The 24,212-nt window shown below is 39.9% G+C and overlaps 1 protein-coding gene across 5 annotated transcripts in view; it reads right to left on the bottom strand.

Annotated features, from left to right (window-relative positions):
• The window catches only part of plekhg7 (pleckstrin homology domain containing, family G (with RhoGef domain) member 7), an 87,441-nt gene that overhangs the window by 19,525 nt on the left and 43,704 nt on the right, over positions 1–24,212 (bottom strand). For 4 of the 5 annotated variants that reach the window (XM_069908170.1, XM_069908174.1, XM_069908171.1 and 1 more), the window contains 5 exons: positions 19,998–20,147; positions 13,360–13,455; positions 9,301–9,384; positions 2,325–2,435; positions 344–518 (listed from right to left, as the gene is read on the bottom strand). In XM_069908170.1, the coding sequence (XP_069764271.1) occupies positions 344–518; positions 2,325–2,435; positions 9,301–9,384; positions 13,360–13,455; positions 19,998–20,147 (616 nt within the window). The remainder of the gene's footprint in view (positions 1–343; positions 519–2,324; positions 2,436–9,300; positions 9,385–13,359; positions 13,456–19,997; positions 20,148–24,212) is intronic. The other variant, XM_069908173.1, reaches the window with a different exon arrangement.

Here is a 24,212-nt window from a genome sequence, read left to right as displayed (position 1 = left end):
TTTCTTGAATGAGGGGACCATTCTGTGAGGAACGTTGCGCAGTCTGTGAGGAGAGTCTATATGAATGAGAGGAACTGGTGGCGTGAGAGGCTGGTTCCTGTGACCAAAGTATCTAGAAATCCTGACCTGGGGGTGTGGATTTGGGAGAAGGTGTCAGCATTGTTACCTTCTTGGGAGGTTGAATCATTTGCCCTTTTACTTTGTGTCCACTTCTAAATAATCAAAAAGATCCCAGATCTCCCATGCCCCCTCTATCCCTGCATCTCGGTGCATGGAACCTTGAACTTGAACGCCAGTCACAAGTAGTTAAAGAGCTAGCCTGAGTTGGGAATGGTGCACTCACAGATAGAGTGGTCCACCCGTCTGATGATGGCTTCGATCTCCTGCTTTGCTGCTGCGTCAGAGCTTCTGTTCCAAAGGCTCCTCAGGAGCAGCGGGTACCGCGTCAGCCTCTGCAGCGGCGAAACCAGCAGGTCGGACAGGTGCAGTCGCTTGCACTGGTCATTCTGTTCACACCACTGTCTTGTGCAAAGAAAACAGAAGGAAACCTCTTGTGACAGCAGCACAGTTAAATACTCCAACAACACTGGCAGTGTATTTGCAAAAGAAATAGCGTCTCGGATTTCCCGCCACCTAATCCCATCTCACGTACTCATTTTTTTTGTTCTTTCTTTCTTTTTCAATCTTCAATACACGAGGAGAATAGAATCCAGAATCGAACAGTGAACACAGAAAACATCAATATATTTCAATACATAATACAACATTGTAACATATTGAACAACATTGTCCTTTTCTCCTCAATTTGGAATATTCAAAAAAGAGAAAAAAAAAACTGTTATTAAAAGCCTCATCTGATCTACCAAAATAAACAAAAAGACTGAAAGAACAAAAAGACTGGGCAGCCTAAACTGAGAGTTCTCTACAAACTATTTATCAGGTCTTTGACAGAAATCGAGAAGGTAAAGTCAAAATACAAATGAACTCGTACGAAAATAAGTTTATACAAAGTCCCTATGTCTCTTCAAACTTAACAGAGGTATCAAAAGTGCAGCCTTTAATTTTTTTCTAAACTTAAAACATGAAATAACTTGAGAGAGCCAATGCATCAACGTAGGTGAATTAGGATCTTCCCATTTAAATCAAATGGCTCTTCTGGCCGACGCACTAATTTAACAGACAGTTAGGATCGTACAATGTAAAATTAGCAGACGCTCACGGAGATTCCGCTGTAACTCCAAACAGGAGGTCTCATTGTTTCTATCTTAGCTCACTTTCCAGGTGTTTACAATTATTGCCTACCTTTAGTCACCCGACTTGTCTGAGACACTCAGAGACCTTGTTTTGTTTGGTCACTCTTTCTAAATTTGCCTTTCTTTAAACTGACTTCCAAAATTCCCAAACCTTGATGGTGGGATTAGAACTCATGTTAGTTTTGGCCTTTGTAACATAAACTACTAGATTCGATAGCAGGTGGAGTTGCTTCCCTCCAGGGACCTGACCTCCAGAACTGTCTGTTTCCAAAAGGCATTTGATGAAATCCTTACAAAGCTCTTGGAACCAGGGAGATTTAACACCTCCAGCACCCTATGTTTACTTCTTATTTGTTTAGAGTCTGCCCAGACTCCCCTTTGGGATCCCCCTGGATGTTCCAGTTTCCTCCCTCATCCCATTTAGATTAAATGCCCCCAGTGGGTCAGTGGGCGACAGGACAATCCAGGGGCTGCAGGGAAGTTGATGGGCATGTGAAAAAATAAAGGAACAGGGAAAATAATTGGAATGATGGGAAAGCTCTAAGGATTGGTACAGACTTGAAGGACCAAATGGCTCCTTCTATATTGTATGAAAATATAAAATAAGCCTACAGTCCTCCCATTGGAGACAGGAGGGACAAGAAATGTGTGAATGAATGTAACAATCGATGACCCTAGCCAATGTGTTGCTTTCTCCCATTTGAATATCTCTAAAGTGGATATTTCGAGTCAACCATATTGCGGGGGCGAGCCACGTAGGTCAAAATGGGAGCTCCCCAATAGGGAGGCAGTAATTCAGTTTGGTTTTCCCAAATCCCAACAGGACATCAGTAAGTCCGCTTTGTTTTCCTACTGATCCAATGACCTACAATGCTCATTTCTTTACTGAAGATACCAACTTACAAACTATCTAATTATTAGATTCATAATCATGGTGGGATTCCAAATCAAGGGCCAGTCTGGTACCTGAGGGTTGGTGCCCTACTACCTGAAGCTATCGCATTGCTACACACTTGGTAAGACTATGCTTTATTACAGATTAACATTGTGTAATAGCAGTCAGTACTGTACCTTAAGAAAGATTCCAAAGTCGTCCCTGGTCTTCAGACTACTGAGGTAGACATTAGCTGAGGAATAGTTAAGGCAATACTTCTGGTGACAGCAGCAAACACGCTCCTGAAACTGATGGAAACATTTCTTTTTTTAATTTTAAAAAAATTTTTCACACTGTCAACCATATCAACCAAAATACATACAAACATTTCCCTCTTAAATATACACAGTGGCATTTTCTCCCTTTTTTCCCCCAAGCTTCCCTCCCCCTCCAATACCCATAAATATTCAATATATACAATACAATAAACCCATTAAACAATGTCGTCAAACAATGAAAAATAAACAAGAAAAATGTGTCATCTACTTTTACACACTGGATCAAGTCATTTTATCTTCTTATCATTTTAGGGGGCTGGAGGTCCGAGCCAAGCTCTCTCTGCTGTGTTCCATCTACGGTTCCCAAATTGGTTCAAATAATGTGACTTTATTTTTTAAATTATATGTTATTTTTTCCAATGGAATACATTTATTCATTTCTATGTACCATTGCTGTACTCTCAGGCTCTCTTCCGATTTCCAAGTTGACATTATACATTTTTTTGCTACAGCGAAGGCTATCGTAATAAATCTTTTTTTACACTTCATCCAGTTTGAGGCCTAATTCCTTACTTCTTATATTACTTAGAAGAAAGATCTCTGGATTTTTTGGTATGGTTTTTTTTGTGATTTTATTCAATATCTGATTTAGATCTTCCCAAAACTTTTTCACTTTCTCACATGCCTAAATTGCATTTCCTTCTTACAGTGAAAACTTCTATCTGATAATGTTGGATCCCATTTTTTTTAACTTTTGGGTCGTGATATATAACCTGTGTAACCAATTATACTGTATCATGCGTAACCTTGTGTTTATTATATTCTTCATAGTTCCAGAACATAACTTTTCCCATACTTCATTTTTTATCTTTATGTTTAAATCCTTTTCCCACTTCTGTTTGTTTGGGTTAATAGTTTATTTCATCATTTTCCTTATCTTGCAGCTTGATGTACATGCTCGTTATAAATCTTTTAATTATCATTGTGTCTGTAATCACATATTCAAAGCTGCTTCCTTCTGGTAATCTCAGTCTGTTTCCCAATTTATCCTTTAAGTAGGCTTTCAGTTGATGATATGCAAACATTGTACCAGGAGTTATTCCATATTTGTACTTCAATTGTTCAAATGTTAATAAATTATTTCCCAAAAAACAATTTTCTATTCTTTTAATTCCTTTTCACTCCCATTCTCTAAAGGAAAGGTTATCTATTGTAAAAGGGATTAGCTGATTTTGTGTCAATAATAATTTTGGTATTTGGTAATTTGTTTTTTTTCTTTCTAAGTGAATCTTCTTCCATATATTGAGTAAATGATGCAATACTGGTGAGATTTTATATTGTACCAGCTTTTCAACCCACTTATAAAGTATATGTTCCGGTACCTTCTCCCCTATTTTATCTAGCTCTATCTTAGTCCAATCTGGTTTTTCCCTTGTCTGAAAAAAATCTAAATACCTTAATTGTGCTGCTCTATAATAATTTTTAAAGTTTGGTAACTGCAAATCACCTTGGTTGTACCTCTCTTGTTAATTTATCTAACGCTATCCTCGGTTTCCCCCCTTTCCACAAAAAATTCCTTATTATTTTCTTTAGTTCATTAAAGAATTTCTCTGTTAAGGGAATTGGTAACGATTGAAATAAGTATTGTATCCTTGGGAAGACATTCATTTTAATGCAATTTACCCTCCCAATCAACATTAGCGGTAATTCTTTCCAATGTTCTAAGTCTTCCTACAATTTCTTTATTAGTGGCTGATAATTTAATTTGTTCAAGTGGCTTAAATTATTATCTAACCTAATACCTAGGTATCGGATTGCTTGTGTTTGCCATTTAAATGGTAATTCTTTTAAAAATTCTGTATAATCCACATTACTCATTTGCATCACTTCACTTTTATTTGCGTTGATCTTGTACCCCGATATTTCTCCACACTCCTTCAATTTCTTATGTAGTTCTTTTATTGATATTTCTGGTTCTGTTAAGTATACTATGATGTCATCTGCAAATAAACTGATTTTATACTCCTCCTTTATTTTTATCCCTTTTATTTTATTTTATTTTCTGTTCTTATCAGTTCTGCCAATGGTTCTATTGCTAAAGCAAACAGTGATGGAGATAATGGACATCCCTGCCTAGTTGACCTACTTAATTTAAATTGGTTCGATACATATCCATTTACTGTTACCTTTGCCAATGGTCCATTATATAATGTTTTAATCCAATTAATATATTTTTCTGGTAGACTGAACCTCTGTAATACTTTGAATAAATAATTCCATTCTACCCTGTTAAAGGCTTTTTCTGCATCTAAAGCAACAGCCACTGTTGGCATCTTATTTCCTTGAACTGCATGAATTAAATTAATAAATTTACAGACATTATCCACTGTTCATCTTTTCTTAATAAATCCAGTTTGGTCTTGTTTTACTATTTTTGGTACACCATCAGCCAATCTGTTTGCAAATAATTTTGCTATTATCTTATAATCTGAATTCAGTAGAGATATTGGTCTATATGGTGCTGGTGTTAGTGGATACTTCCTCGTCTTTGGTATTACTGTAATTATTGCTGTCTTACATGAATCAAGTTTATAGCTTATTTCATCATTTCATCATATCTAAATCAGATATTAAGTAAAATCACAAAAAAAAACAACATACCAAGTTTTGTGTTTCTTCTGTCTGGTTCATTACTTCTAGGAGAGGAGGAATTAATAACTCTTTAAATGTTTTAGAATTCTATTGGGAGTCGGTGCTCTCCAGGCGTTTTATTGTTTGGCAGCTTTTTTAATATATCTTGTACTTCCTCTATTTCAAATGGTTTTATCAGTTTGTTTTGTTCCTCTTCTTGCAATTTTGGCAGTTGAATTTTAGCTAAAAACTCTTCTATTTTATCATCTTTCCCCTCATTCTCAGTTTGGTATAATTGTTCATAATTTTTTTTTAAGTTCTCATTAATCTCCATTGCAATATTATGTAATTTGTTTGACCTTTTTCCTTGATGCCAATACAGTTCTTTTAGCTTGTTCTGTTTTAAGTTGCCAGGCTAATATTTTGTGTGTTTTTTTCTCCTAGTTCATAATACTTTTGCTTTATTTTCATTATGTTCTTCTCCACCTTATACGTTTGTAATGTTTCATATTTTATTTTTTTGTCCACCAATTCTCTTCTTTTTGTTATATCATCCCTTTTTGATAGTTCCTTTTCTGTACTTACTATCTCCATTTCCAACTGTTCTATTTCCTGATTGTAGTAATTTTTCATCTTAGTTACATAACTTATTATCTGCCCTCTAATGAAGGCTTTCATTGCATCCCATAATATAAATTTGTCTTTCACTGATTCTGTATTTATTTCAAAGTACGTTTTAATTTGGCGTTCAATAAACTCTCTAAATTCCTGCCATTTAAGTAGCATGTTTAACCTCCATCTATATGTTCTTGGTGGGATGTCCTCCAGTTCTATTGTTAATAACAGGGGTGAATGATCAGATAACAATCTAGCTTTATATTCCGTTTTCCTAACTCTCCCTTGAATATGGGGCGACAACAAAAACATATCAATCCTTGAGTATGTTTTATGCCTACTCGAATAATATGAGTTTTCCTTCTCTCTTGGGTGTTGCCTCCTCCATATATCCATAAATTTCATTTCCTGCATTGATTTAACCATAAATTTGGCCACTTTATTCTTTTTGTTAGTCTTTTGTCCAGTTTTATCCAACATTGGATCCAAATTAAGGTTAAAATCCCCTCCTATCACAATATATTCCCTTGCATATCTACAATCTTCAAAAAAATATCTTGCATAAACTTTTGATCCTCTTCATTAGGTGCATATATATTGAGCAAATTCCAAAATTCTGAATATATCTGACACTTTATCATTACATAACTCCCTGCTGGATCTATTTTTCTTCCTCTATTTTGATTGGTACATTTTTATTAATTAATATGGCTACACCTCTAGCTTTTGGATTATATGATGCTGCCGTTACATGCCCTACCCAATCTCTCTTTAATTTATTATGTTCCACTTCAGTTAGATGCATTTCCTGCACAAATGCTATGTCTATTTTTTCTTTTTTCAGTAAATTTAATAGCCTCTTCCATTTAATTTGGTTATGTATTCCATTAATATTTATAGTCATATAGTTCAACATGGCCATCTCATATCCTGTTTACACCTCATTTCCGCTTCCTCACCACCACCATCCCCCTTTTCCCTATTTTCATCTCTCAGTTTTCCCTTTTTATGACAACACATTTAAAACATAAAATACTTCAACAGCTCCCACATCCAATATTCCCTTAACCCCAAATGTCCCCACCTCCTTTGAGTTGCCCCTTATCCCCTGCCGGGCAACCACAACTCCTCTCTCCATTTGGATTGTTAACCCGCTCGCAAGCGTCAACTGATTTCACAGTGACGGTTATTCTCTCCCACCCAACCCCCCCAGAAAACTTTTTTTACACATATAACAAAGTTCACCCTCTTTTTTTTCCCCTTACTTCCTTTCTTCCCTTCTCTTTCCCTTCTTTAGTTCTTACATATACATTATTTTTACATCTTTACATATATTTTATCGCCATTCTTGTTACAACTCTTCATCTCTCCTTCTGTCCTGCAGGCATTCTGCAAATTCTCATGCTTCCTCGAGATCAGAGAACAGTCTATTTTGCTCCCCAGGGATAAATATTTTAAGCACAGCTGGATGTCTTAACATAAATTTATAACCTTTTTTTCCATAGGATCGATTTTGCTGTATTAAACTCCTTCCTCTTCATAAAGAAATATTTTTTGACCCTTGTGTTCCAATGGTTTATTGTCTTCTCTAATTTTATTCCTTGCCCGCTCCAGTATATTTTCTCTTGTTGTATATCTCATAAATTCTACTAAAATGGATCTTGGTTTTTGATGTGTCTGTGGTTTCGGAGCTAGTGTTCTGTGTGCCCTTTCTATTTCCATTCCTTCCTGCATTTCTATCATTCCCAGGACCTTTGGGATCCATTCTTTTATAAATTCTTTCATATTTGTGCCTTCTTCATCTTCCTTTAGGCCCACTATTTTTATGTTGTTTCGTCTACTATAATTTTCCAACATATCAATTTTCTGAGCTAACAACTCTTGTGTCTTTAACTTTTTTATCACTTTCTTCCAATTTTCTTCTTAAGTCGTTCACTTCCATTTCTACAGCCGTTTCTCATTCTTCCACATTTTCTACTCTTTTCCCTATTTCTATCATGATCAGCTCGAATCTATTCATTTTATCTTCTGTACTTTTCATTTTTAATTTTAATTTCACTAAATTCTAATGTTAACCATTTTTTTTAATGCTCTCAATTGTTCTTGGAAAAAAAAACTTTAAATATATTCTGTCCATCTGTTTTACCTTCTATTTCTCTGTGAAGATCTTGATCTTCTCCTTCCTCTTCTTCTATGTCTGTACCTGTGTTTGTGTCTTCTTCTCATCTTCCTTATATCTGTGTCTCTTCTGACTTTCCTGATGAGTTGCTTGTCTCACTTTGCTGGGCTTCTTCTTGCTTGGCTTCTTGCTGTTGGTCCTCTTCTTCTGGGCTACTCATCTGTTGGGCCTCCTGCATCTGCACTTCTTTCCTTTCACTCCCTTTCCTGTCGCTTTCCTCTTCTTCCAGCTGAGAGCCCTGGTATCGGGCATCCCTCAGCTGGTCGCGTTGTGTTTGCCCGTTCCTCGGCTGAGCCCCCCTCCCGTCGGTGTTCTCCTTCTCCTTAGTAAGCATACTGCACAAGCACGAGAAAGTTGCGCACTTTTGTTTGGTTCAGAGAGCCATTTTTGCAGACCAGCGGTCGGGGGGGGGGGGGGTGTCACGACTCTGCGGAGTTGTCACCAACCTCGGAAAACGGGGTCTCTTCTCCACGATGGTTCTTTGTTTCTTCATGCAGGTAAGGCCTTCTCCTTTCTCTTCAGGTGTCTTTTATTCTTTTTTTTCCCGTTGTTTTGTTTGGAAAAACAAGCATTCCACCTCAAAAAAAGCTTTCCTTCAAAATACTAAAATAAATGGAGGTTTGGCATTATCTAATTTTAGTATTTATTATTGGGCAGTGAATATTAGATATATCACTATTTGGATTCATCAAGTGCTTCAAGATAGATTGACCTAGAGATTAAGTCAACTAAAAGGTATTCTCTCATTTCGATACTTGGAGCACCCTTGCCTTTTTTTGGCTTCCAAGTTAACTGATAATTTAGTAGTCAGGCAAACTTTGAGAATTTGGCTTCAATTTAGAAAACATTTTGGTAATCATAGGTTTTTAATTGATTATCCCTATTCTACGTATGCCTTTTTCCCCACCTTCAGCCCAAGATATATGTTATACTCAGTGGCCAAGCTTGGTATCCAATCTTTTCTAGATCTATATATTGACCAAAACTTGGCTTCTTTTGAACAAGATGCTGTCCCTCCCATTCACACTCAATGGTTGTCAGATGTGATGGCATGTCTCCTTTAGAACTAAAATAGGTGTTCTACTACTGCAATGTATCTTAACTTACTTTCTCTTTCAAAATTTGTACGTCATTCATCTCTTTTTTTAATGACCCATAGTTATTACTATTAGTAGTGCACTGTACTCCTCATTGTGTGGGTTTGATACTTAGATTATTTTTCTTTTAATAACATGGGGTTCATATGTACCTTGTTTATCGTTACTTGATACTTGTACCTTGATATTAACTTACTTTATTATTATTACTCTATGTACCTAAGTATTTTGCATATATTAAAACCAATAAAAAGATTGAAGAAAGAAAATTTGTTTGTCTTCATTTTAGGGTCCGGATGTTGCACAACTGATTCTTATTTACTCTGCACTAAACATGAAAGGTTGGAGATGTTAACTATTTAATAACAAGTACCTTTGACAGCACTTCGATGAGAGATGGCAGATCCCAAGAGCTCTGAATTACAGCCAGAAGACTGGTCAAGAAGTCCAAGCTCACCTACAACAATCAAACAATGCACAGAGTTGTACCAATTGCAATGTCAGACATACAACATGCAGTCTTTAGATGCTCACAACTGAAGCATGATTAGTGCTACGCTATTACAGCGCCAGCGACCTGGGTTCAAATCCAGCACTGTTTGCACGCCGTTTGTATGTTCTCCCCATGTACACATGGACTTTCTCCAAGTGCTCCGGTTTCCTTCTGCGTACCAAAGACATGCAGGTTTGGTAGGTTAATTGGTCCCATGGGGTAGTATTTATAGGCAGCATGGGCTCCTGGGCAGGAAGGGCCTATATGAGTGGTGTATCTCTAAATTAAATTAAAAATAAGTTGAATCCCATTTAAAAGTTTTTTTGAAAACTACACATCAGGGGCATCCTGTTCAATTTATGTCTAATAACAATGACTTATAGGACCTCCTGCGAATATTTATTTTGCTTTTTCTCTTCCTTTTATATTATATATTTTTTCTTCTTCTTAAGGGTTGTGTGTTTTTACCTCGGATGCTGCACCAAGATTTTCACTGCATCTGCACGTTATACTTATGTATAGGACAATGACCTTCATTCATTCATTCACCTTTATTGCACAAGTACTCCCCTCATAACGGAAGAACTCAGCCACAGGCATTTAGATAGCACCGTTAGTGCTGAGAAAAGACTGACTACTTTGCCTTCAGGGAGGGAGAAATACAGGGGGGAATTCCTCAACAAAACATTCAGTTTTTACAAGAGTTGCCAGCGCCTTTAAAGGAAAGTATCAGGTTGTCAGTTAATTGGGTGTAATGGCTGAAGTCAGCTTTGACCGTGTTGTGAATTTTAAAAAGTGCCTTCTTCTGCTAGCCCACCCCAACATCTCCAAGGAAATCAGAGCAGAAGCCAAATGGGAGACTGAGGAGCTAAATTCTGGAAGATTTTAATGAGGGTTTTAAAAGAGGGGACTCTCCAGAAAGAGGGGTTAGGTAGGAAAAGGCACAACTTCAATCAGGGTTAAAGGAGATAATGGACAGGGAATAAATTACCAACAAGTTTGGGGCTAGCCAACTGAAATTAATGTACACGATTTCTGTTGTCTCACATTTGGACATTATCAACGGATGTAGACATTTTGATACATGCAGCAACACTAGAGGATACCAGGAATGTTCTTTCTATGTAGTCAGCACCTCAGTATAAATTAAATCCAAAACAGAACTGACCTTATACTCAAAAGCTCTTCCCACAAATGCTCTGCTATTGAGCTGATAAAGGAATTCTGTTGGGCTGAATTTGGGAGAAAGATGGTTTCGAGGGTTTGGCTGGACCACAGATAAGATCATAAGACATGGGATCAGAATTAATCCATTTGGCTCATTGAGACCACTCCACCATTTCATTGAGGCTGATTTACTATCCCTTTCAACCCCATTCTCCCGTTTTCTCCTGTAACTCTTTATTCCCTTCCTAATCAACAACCAATCTTTCTTCATTTTAAATGTACCCAATCACAGCCTCTACGGCTGCCCTCGGCAACGAATACCCCAATAAAAAAATTCCTCCATCTCTGTTCTAATGGGACGTTTTTGTATTCTGAGGCTATCACCTCTGGTCCCAGACTCCCCATCATAGGAAACATCCTTTCCACAGTCACTCTGTCAAGGCCTTTCAATATTCGGTAGGTTTCAATGAGATCTCCCCTTATTCTTCTAAACTGCAGCAAGTAAAAGCCCAGAACCATCAAACTCTCGAACCCTTTCATTCCTGAGATCATTCTAGTGAATCTCCTCTGCACTCTTTCCAATGCCAACATCTAACCTTCCTTAGATAAGGTGCCCAAAACTGCTCACAATCTGGCTGATGCCTTAATAAAGTTTTGACATTATATCTCTGCTTTGATATTCTATCTCTCTCGAAATTAATGCTAGCATTGCATTTGCCTTCCTTACCACCAACTCTACCTACACGTTTATCCTTGAGGAATCTCTCTGCACCTCTGATTTCTGAACATGATGGCCATTTAGAAAATAGCTACCGTAGCGGATCACCAGAGGCTTAATTGAACCACCTCTGGAGGTTTTGAGTGACATCATGACTTTGCAATGCGATGATGTCATTTGGAGCGTGTGGGGATTTGAAAAGATGCACGTGTCTGTTTGAGTAAACGACTTTTACTGAACTTCGACTTGTCTACGTCTGATAATTTTCTCGTTCTTCATTTCGCACTGCAACACAGTTGCTACATTGGTGACCCCAATGCGCCCAAGCAGATTTTGGAACCAATATGGACACTGCAGTGGTTTCACTCAAACTCCCTGTCTTTTGGACCACTCAATCTGAATTTGGTTCAGGCAGCTGAGGCGCAGTTCCACATTCGCAAGATAGATGTGGGCACCACTAAGTACTATCATGTGATAAGCACCCTCGACTAGGGCACGGCCAGTTAAGTGGTGGATTTCCTTCGGGACCCACCACCTCTCAGCAAGTACAAAGAACTAAAATCCCTCCATCTCTGGATTTACAATCTCTCACAGCGTAAGTGAGCTACATGGCTCCTCAATATCGATGGTCTGGGGGACCGCGGCCCATCGGAGTTAATGAACAAAATGTTGGCATTGGCAGACAGCCATAAGCCTTGCTTACTCTTCGAGCAGCTGTTTTAAGAGCATATGCTAGAAGACATCCACCTCACTTTTATAACCCTCGAACAGTGACCGTCCGTGCAGGCATTCTGTGGTGCGCGAAACAGCAAGGCACGAGGACCACAGAAATTAGTGCTGTGTCACATCCAAAGGCCCAGGCTCCATGATTACCAGTGACAAGGGTGCATGTATCTGCTTCTGCCACTACTTCTGGTACCCTGTTCCAGGAACCCATCATTCTACATAAATATTGATCCCTGTACATTGACATTTAACTCTGCCGCACCACACAGCTTAAAAGCACATCCTCAAGTATTTGCCATTTTTTACCCTGGAAGGAAGATTCTGACTGTAAACCAGAAAGTCTGCAGATGCTGGGGGTCTATTGCAGGGCACAAAGGCACTGGAGAAACTCAGTAGCTCACACAGCATTCATTCAAAGTAAACGGCAGTCAACGTTACAGGCCTGAGCCCTTCATCAGGAGTGGCAAAATTCTATCTGTATACAAAAGTGGGAGAAGGGGAGGAGCACAGGTTAAGAGGTAAGCAGAAACAGGTGGATGCAGGTGGAAAGTTAAGAAAAGAAAGAACGTGTGAAGTGCTGGGGACAGAGCAGAGAACTAAGAAAGATAGCTCCAAACTGTGCCAGAAATGAGACGAATTGGGAGAAAGGAATAGAAACTTTACACGAGACTAACTGTCCACTCAATCTATGCCTCGCATCATTTTATACACATTTATCACATTTCCCCTTATCCTCTGATTGGACTGAGTTAGTCTGGAAGAAGTTTGTGCTGAGATCCGGGTGCGGGAGGTCAGATTGGAGATCAGAACTTGGGAGTCAGTGGCAACCTGAAGAGACTGAGTCTTTCAAAGAGTTAGCACAGAGACTAGAGGCCGAATGGCCTCCTATTGGTAATAAGATTCTACAATTATACACTCTCTTCAAGGTGGAGAAAAGTGAGGCTGGGTGGTGCTAGACGACCACACAGTGTGGAGAGATCTACCTCTTTTGCCCAGATGAGGCAATACCAACCAATGAAACCTTGCGCCAGTAACAGTGATGACTGCACTTCATCCCTGTTTATACAGTGGTGCAGTGGGTAGAGCTGTTGTCTCAAAGCTCCAGAGTTTGCGTGTTCTCACAGTGACCGTGTGGGTTTCCCCTAAATTTTCTGGTTTCCTCCCAAATTCCAAAAATCGGCCTCAAGTATGCAGTTGCAAAGTTAGTGGGATATGAGGGGAGAGTGATGTGGGTGCTTGCTGGTTGGTGCACACTCAATGGGATGATGGGCCTGTTTCAATATATGTAGAAGACCACTATCCAACTACAATTTCAGGTCCCATATTACCTTGGACAATTCATTGAGGTTTGCAAACAGCCTCCAAGGATCAACGTCAATAAGCCATCCTCTGCTCTGCAGAAACTTCAACGTTTTCAGGAAAACCTATAAAAGAAAATAGATCAAAACTTGTAAAAGCCAGGATACAGTGTGTGTTCACTAGGTCCTGAGTGTAAGGTTGCGGGGATGGTGACTACTTCATGAGAACAGACTGGGCATTCTTTCTTTGTGACATTGTGCAGGATGTGCCCCAACTTTATAACACATCGGTCAGACTTCAGTTGGAGTACTGCTTGCAGTTCGGGTCACCACAGCGCAGGAAAGATGCAATAGCACTGCAGAGGAGATTCACTGGGACGTGGCCTGGAAAGAAGCAGTTATGAGGAGAGACTGGGTCTGCTTTCCTTGAAGAATGGAGGAAGTTATTTCTATGGACCATTGTTGTATTCTTCAGGTTGCTTCCGTTTTCCAAGTTATCATCAGGCACTTTTTTTGCTGCTACAAACGCAATCATAATAAATAGTTTTTGAACCTTGTCTAATGTTAGACCTAATTCTTTATCTTTTATGTTGTTTAACAGGAAGATTTTTGGGCCTTTTGGTATCTTATTTTTTATAATTCTATTTAATATTAAGTTTAATTCCTCCCCAAAGTTTTTCACTTTTGTACACGTCCAAATTGCATGCATTATTGTACCAATTTCTTGTTTACAACCTTAAAAATACAACAATGGTACATAGAAATGAGTAAGTGTATTCCATTTGAAAAAAATTAATTTCAATCTAAAAGACAAATATGATTTATTTGAACAAATTTGGGGCCCATACATAGATTTCATTAGAAACTGTCAATTTCAGACCTCCTTCTCTTGATGTGACAAGCTACAATTAAGAAAATAAGTAAGTATAAAATATTGGATGACATGATCTCGTTTTCTTTTCTTTTGTTTTCTTCTATCATGTTTATTTATTCTTTCTTCTTTCTTTTCTTTTTATTTCCTGCTTTAAATTATAGAGGGTGGGTGGAGGAAAGGGGGGGGAAATGAAAATGTCACTCTGTGTGTATATATACAGAATATCTATATATTGGTTCACGGTGAAGTATTAAATAAAAAAAATTATATTTAAAAAAGAATGGAGGAAGTTAAAGAGGAGACACGTAGAACTATGAAGGATGCAGATAGGGTAGATGGCAGGAAACTATTCTCTATATCAGAGGGAGATAAAACTAGAGGGCATAAGTTTTGGGTCATGTTTCAGAGATTTGGAGAGGATCTGACTTTTTCCACCCAGACAGTGATGAGACCTGGGATACACTTCTGGTGGGATAGGTGTAACCAGAGCCACTGATGGCATTGAGATGAGCACTTGAATCACCAAGGCATAGAAGACAAAGGGCCAAGTGTTAGACAATAGGAGGCAGATGGCCTGTTCCCCTACCATAAGATTCAATGATTCTCTGCTTCCTCCCCAAGGAATCATGGAGGAAAAACAAACAAAACCGGGACAGGGCATCTCTGAAGTAATATGGGATTGACACTGAAAATTGCAAAGTTAGAACAGCGAAGAAGCTTCATGTGAACAAGAAGTTGCTCCATTTCAAAGGACTTCCAGACAGTGAGAAAAGAGACAGCAATGAGTGAGGACATCTCTCCACATGATCAGTGTTGGGGATATCCATCTACAGGCTTACCTCGGAGTCTGGCAGGCCCAAAGATATTCAGGCACAGTTGACGTAGCGTTTAGCACAACACTTTTACAGTGTCAGCGATCAGGACCAGTCTGGGGTTTGAATCCTGCACTGTCAGTAAGAAGTTTGTACGCTCTCCCTGTATCTGCGTGGATTTTCCCCGGGGGCACCGGTTTCCTTCCAGCATTCAAAAACATACCAGGGATGTAGGTCAATGGGGTATAAATTGGGCGGCACAGCCTTGTGGTCCAAAATGGCATGTTATTGTGCTGTATGTCAAAATCTTTTAAAAAAATTAAATATTCCGAGGGCTCTGCAGGGACTTTCAGACTTGGCTTGAACAATAAACAGTTGCCTCTCTTTCGAGGCACTGGGTTAGTGACACCCAGCCACAGCAGAAGAACCCACACTGTTGGACATCTGCAAATGATAAACAGGTCTCCTTTCACAGACCGAACCAAGGAGGCCACATTTGAGAACAACTTTTTTCTCCTTTAACAAATGTGGTTTATTCAGCGATTACAAGAAAGCCCATTCATACAATATTAAATTTATTCAGTTACACAATATCTACATCATCCTTTTTCTTTCCACTTGGGTCCTCTACCGGCACCACCTACGGCTCCTAGAACGCTTCCACCAGCGTTGTCTCCGCTCCATCCTCAACATCCATTGGAGCGCTTACATCCCTAACGTCGAAGTACTCGACATGGCAGAGGTCGACAGCATCGAGTCCACGCTGCTGAAGATCCAGCTGTGCTGGATGGGTCACGTCTTCAGAATGGAGGACCATCGCCTTCCCAAGATCGTGTTATATGGCGAGCTCTCCACTGGCCACCGTGACAGAGGTGCACCAAAGAAAAGGTACAAGGACTGCCTAAAGAAATCTCTTGGTGCCTGCCACATTGACCACCGCCAGTGGGCTGATAACGCCTCAAACCGTGCATCTTGGCGCCTCACAGTTTGGCGGGCAGAAACCTCCTTTGAAGAAGACCGCAGAGCCCACCTCACTGACAAAAGGCAAAGGAGTAAAAACCCAACACCCAACCCCAACCAACCAATTTTCCCCTGCAACCACTGCAATCGTGTCTGCCTGTCCCGCATCGGACTTGTCAGCCACAAACGAGCCTGCAGCTGACGTGGACTTTTTACCCCCTCCATAAATCTTCGTCCGCGAAGCCAAGCCAAAGAAAAAGAAGACATACTTAAGTATTCCCTATGCCATAGGTGCTCTGTGATAAATAAGGGAATGCTTAAGGTGGGATGTGGGGGGAAAGAAAAAGTTTGAAAATCATTGGTTTTAATTGTACCTCATTGACTCGTTATGTGCCCAGTTTCATAACTCCAAAGGAAATGGGCCAGTGACAATTTTTCTCAAGCAAAATATTTCAGTAACAATTGGGTCTAGAGTGGTGGTTCTCAACCTTCCCTTCCCACCCACATCCTGTCTTAAGCTATCCCTTACTAATCACAGAGCACTGATGCCAGAGGGAATTACTTAAAGTGGAATGTGAGTGGAAAGAAAAAGGTTGAAAACCACTGTTCTATATGCTTAAGTTACAACATAATCATTGCCATCCAGAGCACACTTGACCCAATGTGGTGCATACCAGTATCAGAAATACCCCATTGTACCCAAGGACACTGCGTGTTCCTTCTCCAGGGGCACGTGGGCATGGAGAGAATCCCAGAAGGTGGGGAGACAGTCAATCCAGACAGGGTCCTCAACTTTTGGCTGTCTAGACCCATGAATGGCGAACTTAGCTAGGCCCTGGAGCTAACCAACCAGGAGATCCTCCGAGCGACCTGTCCTCTTCCTCACGAAGTGACTGAAGATCAGGAGTGTGGGAGAGAAATGTAGCCAAAACTTGAGGAGTAGTCCCTTCAGATATTCAAATAGAGAATGGAGGACAAGTTTGCCTCTTCTGACGGAGCTTGAAATGTGAAGCTAGTGTTAGGGTTAAACAGGGAAGTCTGCAGATGCTGGGGCCAAGTGAAATACACGAACTCACACAGCATCCACAGGAAGTAAAAGGCAACAATGTTTTTTGTCAAATATAAGCAGAGGTAGATATAAAGGTGCCTGAATATAAAGGGGTGGAGGAGGGGAGGAGAGGAAGTGGGGGGGGGGGGGGGAAGAGAGAAGGAGCACAGGCTAACAGGTGGAAGGATTGGAGGGAAAGAAGTGAAGGGGGAGAGGGTTGAGCGTAGCACCTTCCTCTCCTCCCCCCACCTTTTTATTCAGGTGCCTGTCTGATTTTGCTTATATCCAATGAAGGGGCCTGGGCCGAAATGGATGCTGCATGATCTGCTGAGTTTCTCTGGTGCATTTATGAACTGCAAGGAGGGATAGGACTGATTTTAGAATAGACGGCTCTGCTGCCTGTGCAAGACCCTGTGAGGGGAGCTAGGGAGTTGTGTCCCTCCAAAACTCAGCCTTGGCTTTCTTAAAATATGATCTAAAACATCACAGGACGACTGTTTCCATCTTGATTAACCCACTGGTTGGTCACTGGGTCTGGAATGAATTAATCGATTTGGACTCGCGGGGATGTGGTGTGATATCTTGGCACCATGGGTGACTCATAGGGTTGGGTCAGGTTGGGGAGGAGAGTGGCATGTTGCTTATTAAAGGGTTTCCATGGTACCTTGATAAAGAGGGCCAGTGCTCCTTTTACAGGCATTGTTCTAGCCACCCATGGAAGACACTTGATAAAATTGTGGCATCTTGTGAGAGGACAAACCAGGAACCAAGGCCACCAGGACTGGTGTGAAGCAGGAGCCAGCCTTAAAACACCAATCTCACTTGCTTCATCTCACTGTCTTACCCTAAAAGGGAAAATCTAACTGACAGAAGTGTCTCCGAGATCAGGTGGCAGTTGATGTTGAAGAAGGTCCAAGAAGATTTACAAGCATGAATCCAGGGATGAGAGGGTTAACGTATGAGGAGTGTTTGAAGGTTCTAGCATGAGAGGCAAAAGAACTCTGAAGAGAGAATGGGAAACTGGAAGAGAGCACGAAGCCATAGATATAGGAGCAGAATTAGGTCATTCAGCCCATCGAGTCTGCTCTGCCATTTGAATCAAGGCTGATATACTTTTCCTCTGAACCCTATTCTCCTGCCTTCTCCCTATAACCTTTGACACCCTTATGATTCAAGAACCCATCTGCTTTAAATCTACCAAATGACGGCCTCCACAGCCGTCTGTGGCAACAAATTCCACAGATTCACTTCCATCTGGCTGAAGAAACCTCCTCATCTCTGTTCTAAAGGGATATCCTTTTATTCTGAGGCTATGTCATCTGCTCCTAGACTCTCCCACTACTGGAAATATCTTCTCCATGCCCACTCTAACCCCTTCAATATTTGACATGTTTTGATGAGATTTCTCCCCTTCCCAAATCCTTCTAAATTCCAGTGAGTACAGGTCCAGAATCATCAAACACTCCTCGTACATTACCCTCTCATCCTTGGGTTCATTCTCACAAACCTCCTCTCCTTCCTGAGATGTGGGGCCCAAAACTGCTCACAATGCTCTGAATGTTGTCTCACCAATGTCTTACAAGGCCTCAGCATTACATTCTTATTTTTATATGCATCCTCTCGAAATGAGAAGAAGCGGGAAGGACAGCAAAATAAAACTATCTGCAAAATAAAACTGACTGTGAAAATGGTGCAAAAACCTGGGAAACTAAGGGATACAAGTTGCAACATGATGAATAATATGGTAGGGGAATTTAAAACTATTGTGCAAAGATTTAAGGTGAGAGGGGAAGATTTGAAAGGGACCCAAGGGGCATCTTTTTCCACACAGAGGGTGGTGTCTAAATGGAACAAGCTGCCAGAGGAAGTGGTAGAAGTAAGTATAATTCCAAAGGATGAAAGGTACATGGATAGGAGTGGTTTTTAAGGGATATGGGCTGAATGCAGAGAAATTGGCCTAGTTTGGGTAGACTATTTGGTTGTCATTGAGAAATTGATCTGAAGGGCCCGTTTCTGTGCTGTAAAATTAAATGACACAAATTACTTACATGTTATTTATTTTCAACATACATTACAGTAACAAGCCATTTAGGCCCGGGAGTCCGCGCCGCCCAATTTACATCCAATTAACCTGCACTCCCAGTATGTTTTGAATGGTGGAAGGAAACCTGAGCCCCTGAAGGAAACCCACGCAGACACGGGGAGAACTTACAAACTCTTTACAGACAGCGCAATATTTAAACCCCGATACAGGTCACTGGTGCTGTAACGGCGCTGCACTAACCATTGAAGATGTAATAATTTTATGACGTCTTTGAGTGTCAACTGATGCAATCAGAATTAATTAATTGTAATTGTTTTATAATGAAATATTATGTATTTTAGTTCTGGGATTATAGTAGTTCTGGGGGGAGGGTGGGATGTAGGGGTTTTAGTTTTAGCTTTTTTTAATGTTTTTTTCTTTAGTTTTTAGATTTTAGTTTTAATATTTTTCATATATATATAGTTTCATATATATTTGTTAATATTCTATTATATTATTTTGGTAAATTATTTTCAATTACTTGATTTTATACATGTTGATTAAATAAAATATAAAAAATTTTTACATGACATAATCCTCAAAAACAATGAAAAAAATCAAATGACCCAGGAACAGGAATGGTGATGCACTATGTTAACAGGCATGCCTTGTAAAATAGAATCTGACATTGGTAAACCCAAATCTCCGGCCACGATTGCCTTGGCTTGTTGCGTGAGATTGGTCTTGCTGAGTTTTTACTTAAACCCTCAGGACTCTTCCCATTTTGACCTACAGAATCGGTGTAATATTTGCACGTTCTAAATTTTAATCATCTGTGATCTTCCAGATGTGAAGCATTAGTGCTGTCCCTCAGATTCACTGCAAGGGACTTGCAGCAAGCATGACAGGCCTTTTTGACACTTAAGAGGTTGCATCAATTTGCAGACCCACCTCCTCCATCACCAGTAACTGGTCCCTCAAGTAGGTGCATTCTGTGGTGAAGATCTCCCACATCGCCTCCTGCAGCTTTTTATCTTTCTGCTCCATCCTCATCTCTGGGTGGGAGTTTTGACTCTTCAGTGCATGCGCCCAGCTCTCATCCTGACAGAGCAAAAGCAAGGTGATAGATATTGTGGCTGAAGACCTTAGCATTAAGTGCTGGAGAGGACCCAATCCCACTCCAATATCAGGCAACTCAGCGATGAAGGATTTTAAATGGAATTCATATTGGTTAAGTTTGGAGATACAGCATGGTGACAGGCCCTTCTGGCAAATACACCCATTGACCAATGAACCTATTAACCCCATACATCTTGAAACATGGGAGGAAATCACAAAGAGAATGTATGAATTCCTTACAGACAGTGGCGGATTCGAACCTGTGTCACTGGTGATGTACTAGCATAGCACTAACCATGCCACCTTTTCTGGATCGGGAATCAACAGGTCAAAAAGGATGTATTGTCTTTGGAAGAGGGATAGGGTAAATTGATAAGAGTTAACCTATAGTTGTAGGCTGAGGTGTCGAAACTGAGTGGACTAATCGGTGTGTTTAAAATGACGAGTTGACATTTCTTCTGGATGCTGGAATTGTTGGTAAGAGAGTTGCTCAAGAGAGAATTCAAGAAGTTTTGGCAGAGGCCAATACTGCAACTCTCTTTCCTAGAAGGCTTTAGAGGTCATTAGAGAGTGTAAGCATCAAGAACTTCCCTGGCACTCACATAGGCATAGGGGTAATAGAATGGGCTGATTCCTGACATCCAAACATGAGGTAATAGGTGGGGGGGGGAGGAGTATGTAAAGTTGAGTGGTGTAGCCTTCTTAAGATTCCGGAAGGTCGACTCCTGCTCCTGAATGGTCACGTGATTCCTCGTGGGCTTCAGCCTGACTCTGGAGGGGGATGGACTGATCGGGGCCACATGGCCAGAAGGGTAGGGGATGGATAAAGTGCATGGTGATGGCCTTTCCTCCAGGGTAGGCGAGTACAAACTAGAGGGCATTGGTTTAAGATGGGAGGTGAAGGGCAATGATTTAAAAGGGACATTTTCCACAGTGCGGGAATGGTTCCATGAAACAAGAAGTGGTAGAGCTGGGGACAATTACATTTCAAAAAGACATTTAAACAGGTACATGCAATGGAAAGGTTTGAAGGGATATGGGCCGAGCGTAGGCAGATGGAGGCTAGTTCAGTCAGGCAACTTGGTCAGCATGGGCAAGTTCGGCCTACTGCTCTAAGCGTGAAGTGGGGGCGGGCAGTAAGCAAAAGGACTTTGGAGGGAGGAGGGATAGGATTCAAAAGGAAGGATATGAATTAAAGGAATTGGACAGGGACTTGTTCAGAAAGTTCCCTGCTTGAATGCTCTGCTGTCATTTAATGTCATCCTTAACTCTCACATCAGGGAACATTATACCTTCATAGAGCTTTATCTACAGATACAAGAGCATCTTTTTTGCTCCTGTGAATAGCTATACTCCCTTGAGGCACCCTTATTGTCACCGGTGTTTCAACTGAGTACATCTGATGAGATGTGAGATGGGCTTGGCTGAACCACTTTGCTTCTCCCTTGATGAAGGGCTCGTCCTGGGAATGCCAGAAATGCAGGAAGGAATGGAAATAGAAAGGGCACACAGAACATTAGCCCTGAAACCACAGTCACAACAAAAACCAAGATCCGTTTTAGTAAAATTCCTGAGATACATGACAAGAGAAAATATATTGGAGAAGGCAATGAACAAAATTAGAGAAGACAAAAAAACCACTGGAATACAAAGGTCAAAAAAATTTTTTCTACCCAGACATAAGTTTTGAACTCCTAAAGAAGGAGTTTAACACAGCAAAATCGATCCTATGGAAGAAAGACTATAAATTTATGTTAAGATATCCAGCGGAGCTTAAAATAGTTATCCCGGGGCAGCAAAACACACTGTTCTTGGATCCTGAGAAAGCACGAGAATTTTGCAGAATGCCTGCAAGACAGAAAGAGAGATGAAGAGATGTAACAAGAACAAAGAACGATGACAAACTACATATAAATAAGTAAAAATAATGTATAAGTAAGAACTAAAGGAGGGAAGAAAAGGAAAGTAAGGGAGAAGGGGGGAAAAAAGAGGAGGGGAGGGGTGGTTAAAAATAAATAAATAAGAAAAAGAGAAGAAGAGGGGGAGCTTTGTTGTAATGTGAAAATAAAAGTCTTTTCTGGAGAGGGTTGGGTGGGAGAGAATAAAAGTCACTGCAAAATCAGTTGACACTTGCAAACGGGTTCACAGTCCGAATGGAGAGGGGAGTTGTGGTTGCCCAGCAAGAGACAAGGGGCGATTCAGAGAGGGGGGAGGGGAACACATGGGGTTAAGGGAATTTTAGATGTGGGAATGGTTGAAATATTTTATGTTTTAGAAGTGTTGTCATACAGTGCGTTTAAAAAAAGGAAACTGAGAAATGGAAATGGGGAAAAGGGGAAAGGTGGTGGTGAGGAAGCGGAAATGAAATGTAAACAAAGTATGAGATGGCCATTTTGAACTACATGACTATAAATATTAACGGAATACATAACCAAATCAAAAGGAAGAGGCTATTAAATTTACTGAAAAAAGAAAAAATAGATATGGCATTCGTGCAGGAAACACATCTAACTGAAGTGGAACACAAGATATTAAGGAGAGACTGGGTAGGACACGTAACGGCAGCATCATATAATTCAAAAGCCAGAGGTGTAGCTATATTAATCAATAAAAATGTACCAATCAAAATAGAGGAGGAAATAATAGATCCAGCAGGGAGATACGTAATGTTAAAATGAAAGATACATACAAATTCTGGAATTTGGTCAATATTTATGCATCTAATGAAGAGGATCAAAAGTTTATGTAAGATATTTTTTTGAAGATTGTAGATATGCAGGGGAATGTATTGATAGGAGGGGACTTTAACCTTAATTTGGATTCAAAGATAGATAAAACTGGACAAAAGACTAGCAGAAAGAACAAAGTAGCCAAATTTATGGTTAAATCAATGCAGGAAATGCAACTTTTGGATATATGGAGGAGACAACACCCAAAGGAGAAGGAATACTCATATTATTCGAGTAGACATAAAACATACTCAAGATTGACCTGTTCCTGTTGTCAGCCCATATGCAAGGGAGAATTAGGAAAACAGAATATAAAGCTAGATTGTTGTCGGATCACTCACCCCTGTTATTAGCAATAGAGCTGGAGGACATCCCACCAAGAACATATAGATGGACATTAAACTCCATGCCACTTAAAAGACAGGATATTAGAGAATTTATTGAGCGCCAAATTAAAATGTACTTTGAAATAAATACGGAATCAGTGAAAAACAAATTTATATATGGGATGCAATGAAAGCCTTCATCAGAGGGCAGATAAAAAGTTATGTAACTAAGATGAAGACGAACTACAATCGGGAAATAGAACAGCTGGAAAGGGAAATAGTAAGTACAGAAAAAGAACTAGCAACAAGGGAAGATACAACAAAAAGAGAATTGGCGGACAAAAAAATAAAATATGAAACACTACAAACGTTTCAGGTGGAGAAGAACATAATGAAAATAAAGCAGAAGTATTACGAGCTAGGAGAAAAAAAACACAAAATACTGGCTTGGCAGCTTAAAACAGAACAAGCTAAAAGAACAGTATTAGCATCAAGGAAAAAGGACAAACAAATTACATATAACCCAACAGAGATCAATGAAAACTTTAAGGAATTCTACGAACAATTATACCAAACTGAGAACGAAGGGAAAGAAGACAAAATAGATGAGTTTCTAGCTAAAATTGAAATACCGAAATTGCAAGGAGCAAAACAAATTGATAAAACCATTTGAAATAGAAGAAATACAAGATATATTAAAAAAGCTACCGAACAATAAAACACCTGGGGAGGACGGACTCCCAATAGAATTCTATAAAACATTTAAAGAGTTACTAATTCCACCTCTCCTGGAAGTAATGAACCAGATTGAAGAAACACAAAACATACCAGATTTATGTAAAACAGCAATAATTACAGTAATACCAAAGACGGGGAAAGATCCACTAACACCAGCATCGTATAGACCAATATCTCTACTTAACTCAGATTATAAGATAATGGCAAAACTATTAGCAAACAGATTGGCTGACTGTATACCAAAAATAGTAAAA

The sequence above is a fragment of the Narcine bancroftii genome, chromosome 13 (genome assembly GCF_036971445.1).
Source record: "Narcine bancroftii isolate sNarBan1 chromosome 13, sNarBan1.hap1, whole genome shotgun sequence".
NCBI classification, from domain to species: domain Eukaryota; kingdom Metazoa; phylum Chordata; class Chondrichthyes; order Torpediniformes; family Narcinidae; genus Narcine; species Narcine bancroftii.
The sequence above is the reverse complement of the archived record's forward strand: the minus strand, read 5'-3'. Positions and strand labels throughout refer to the sequence as shown.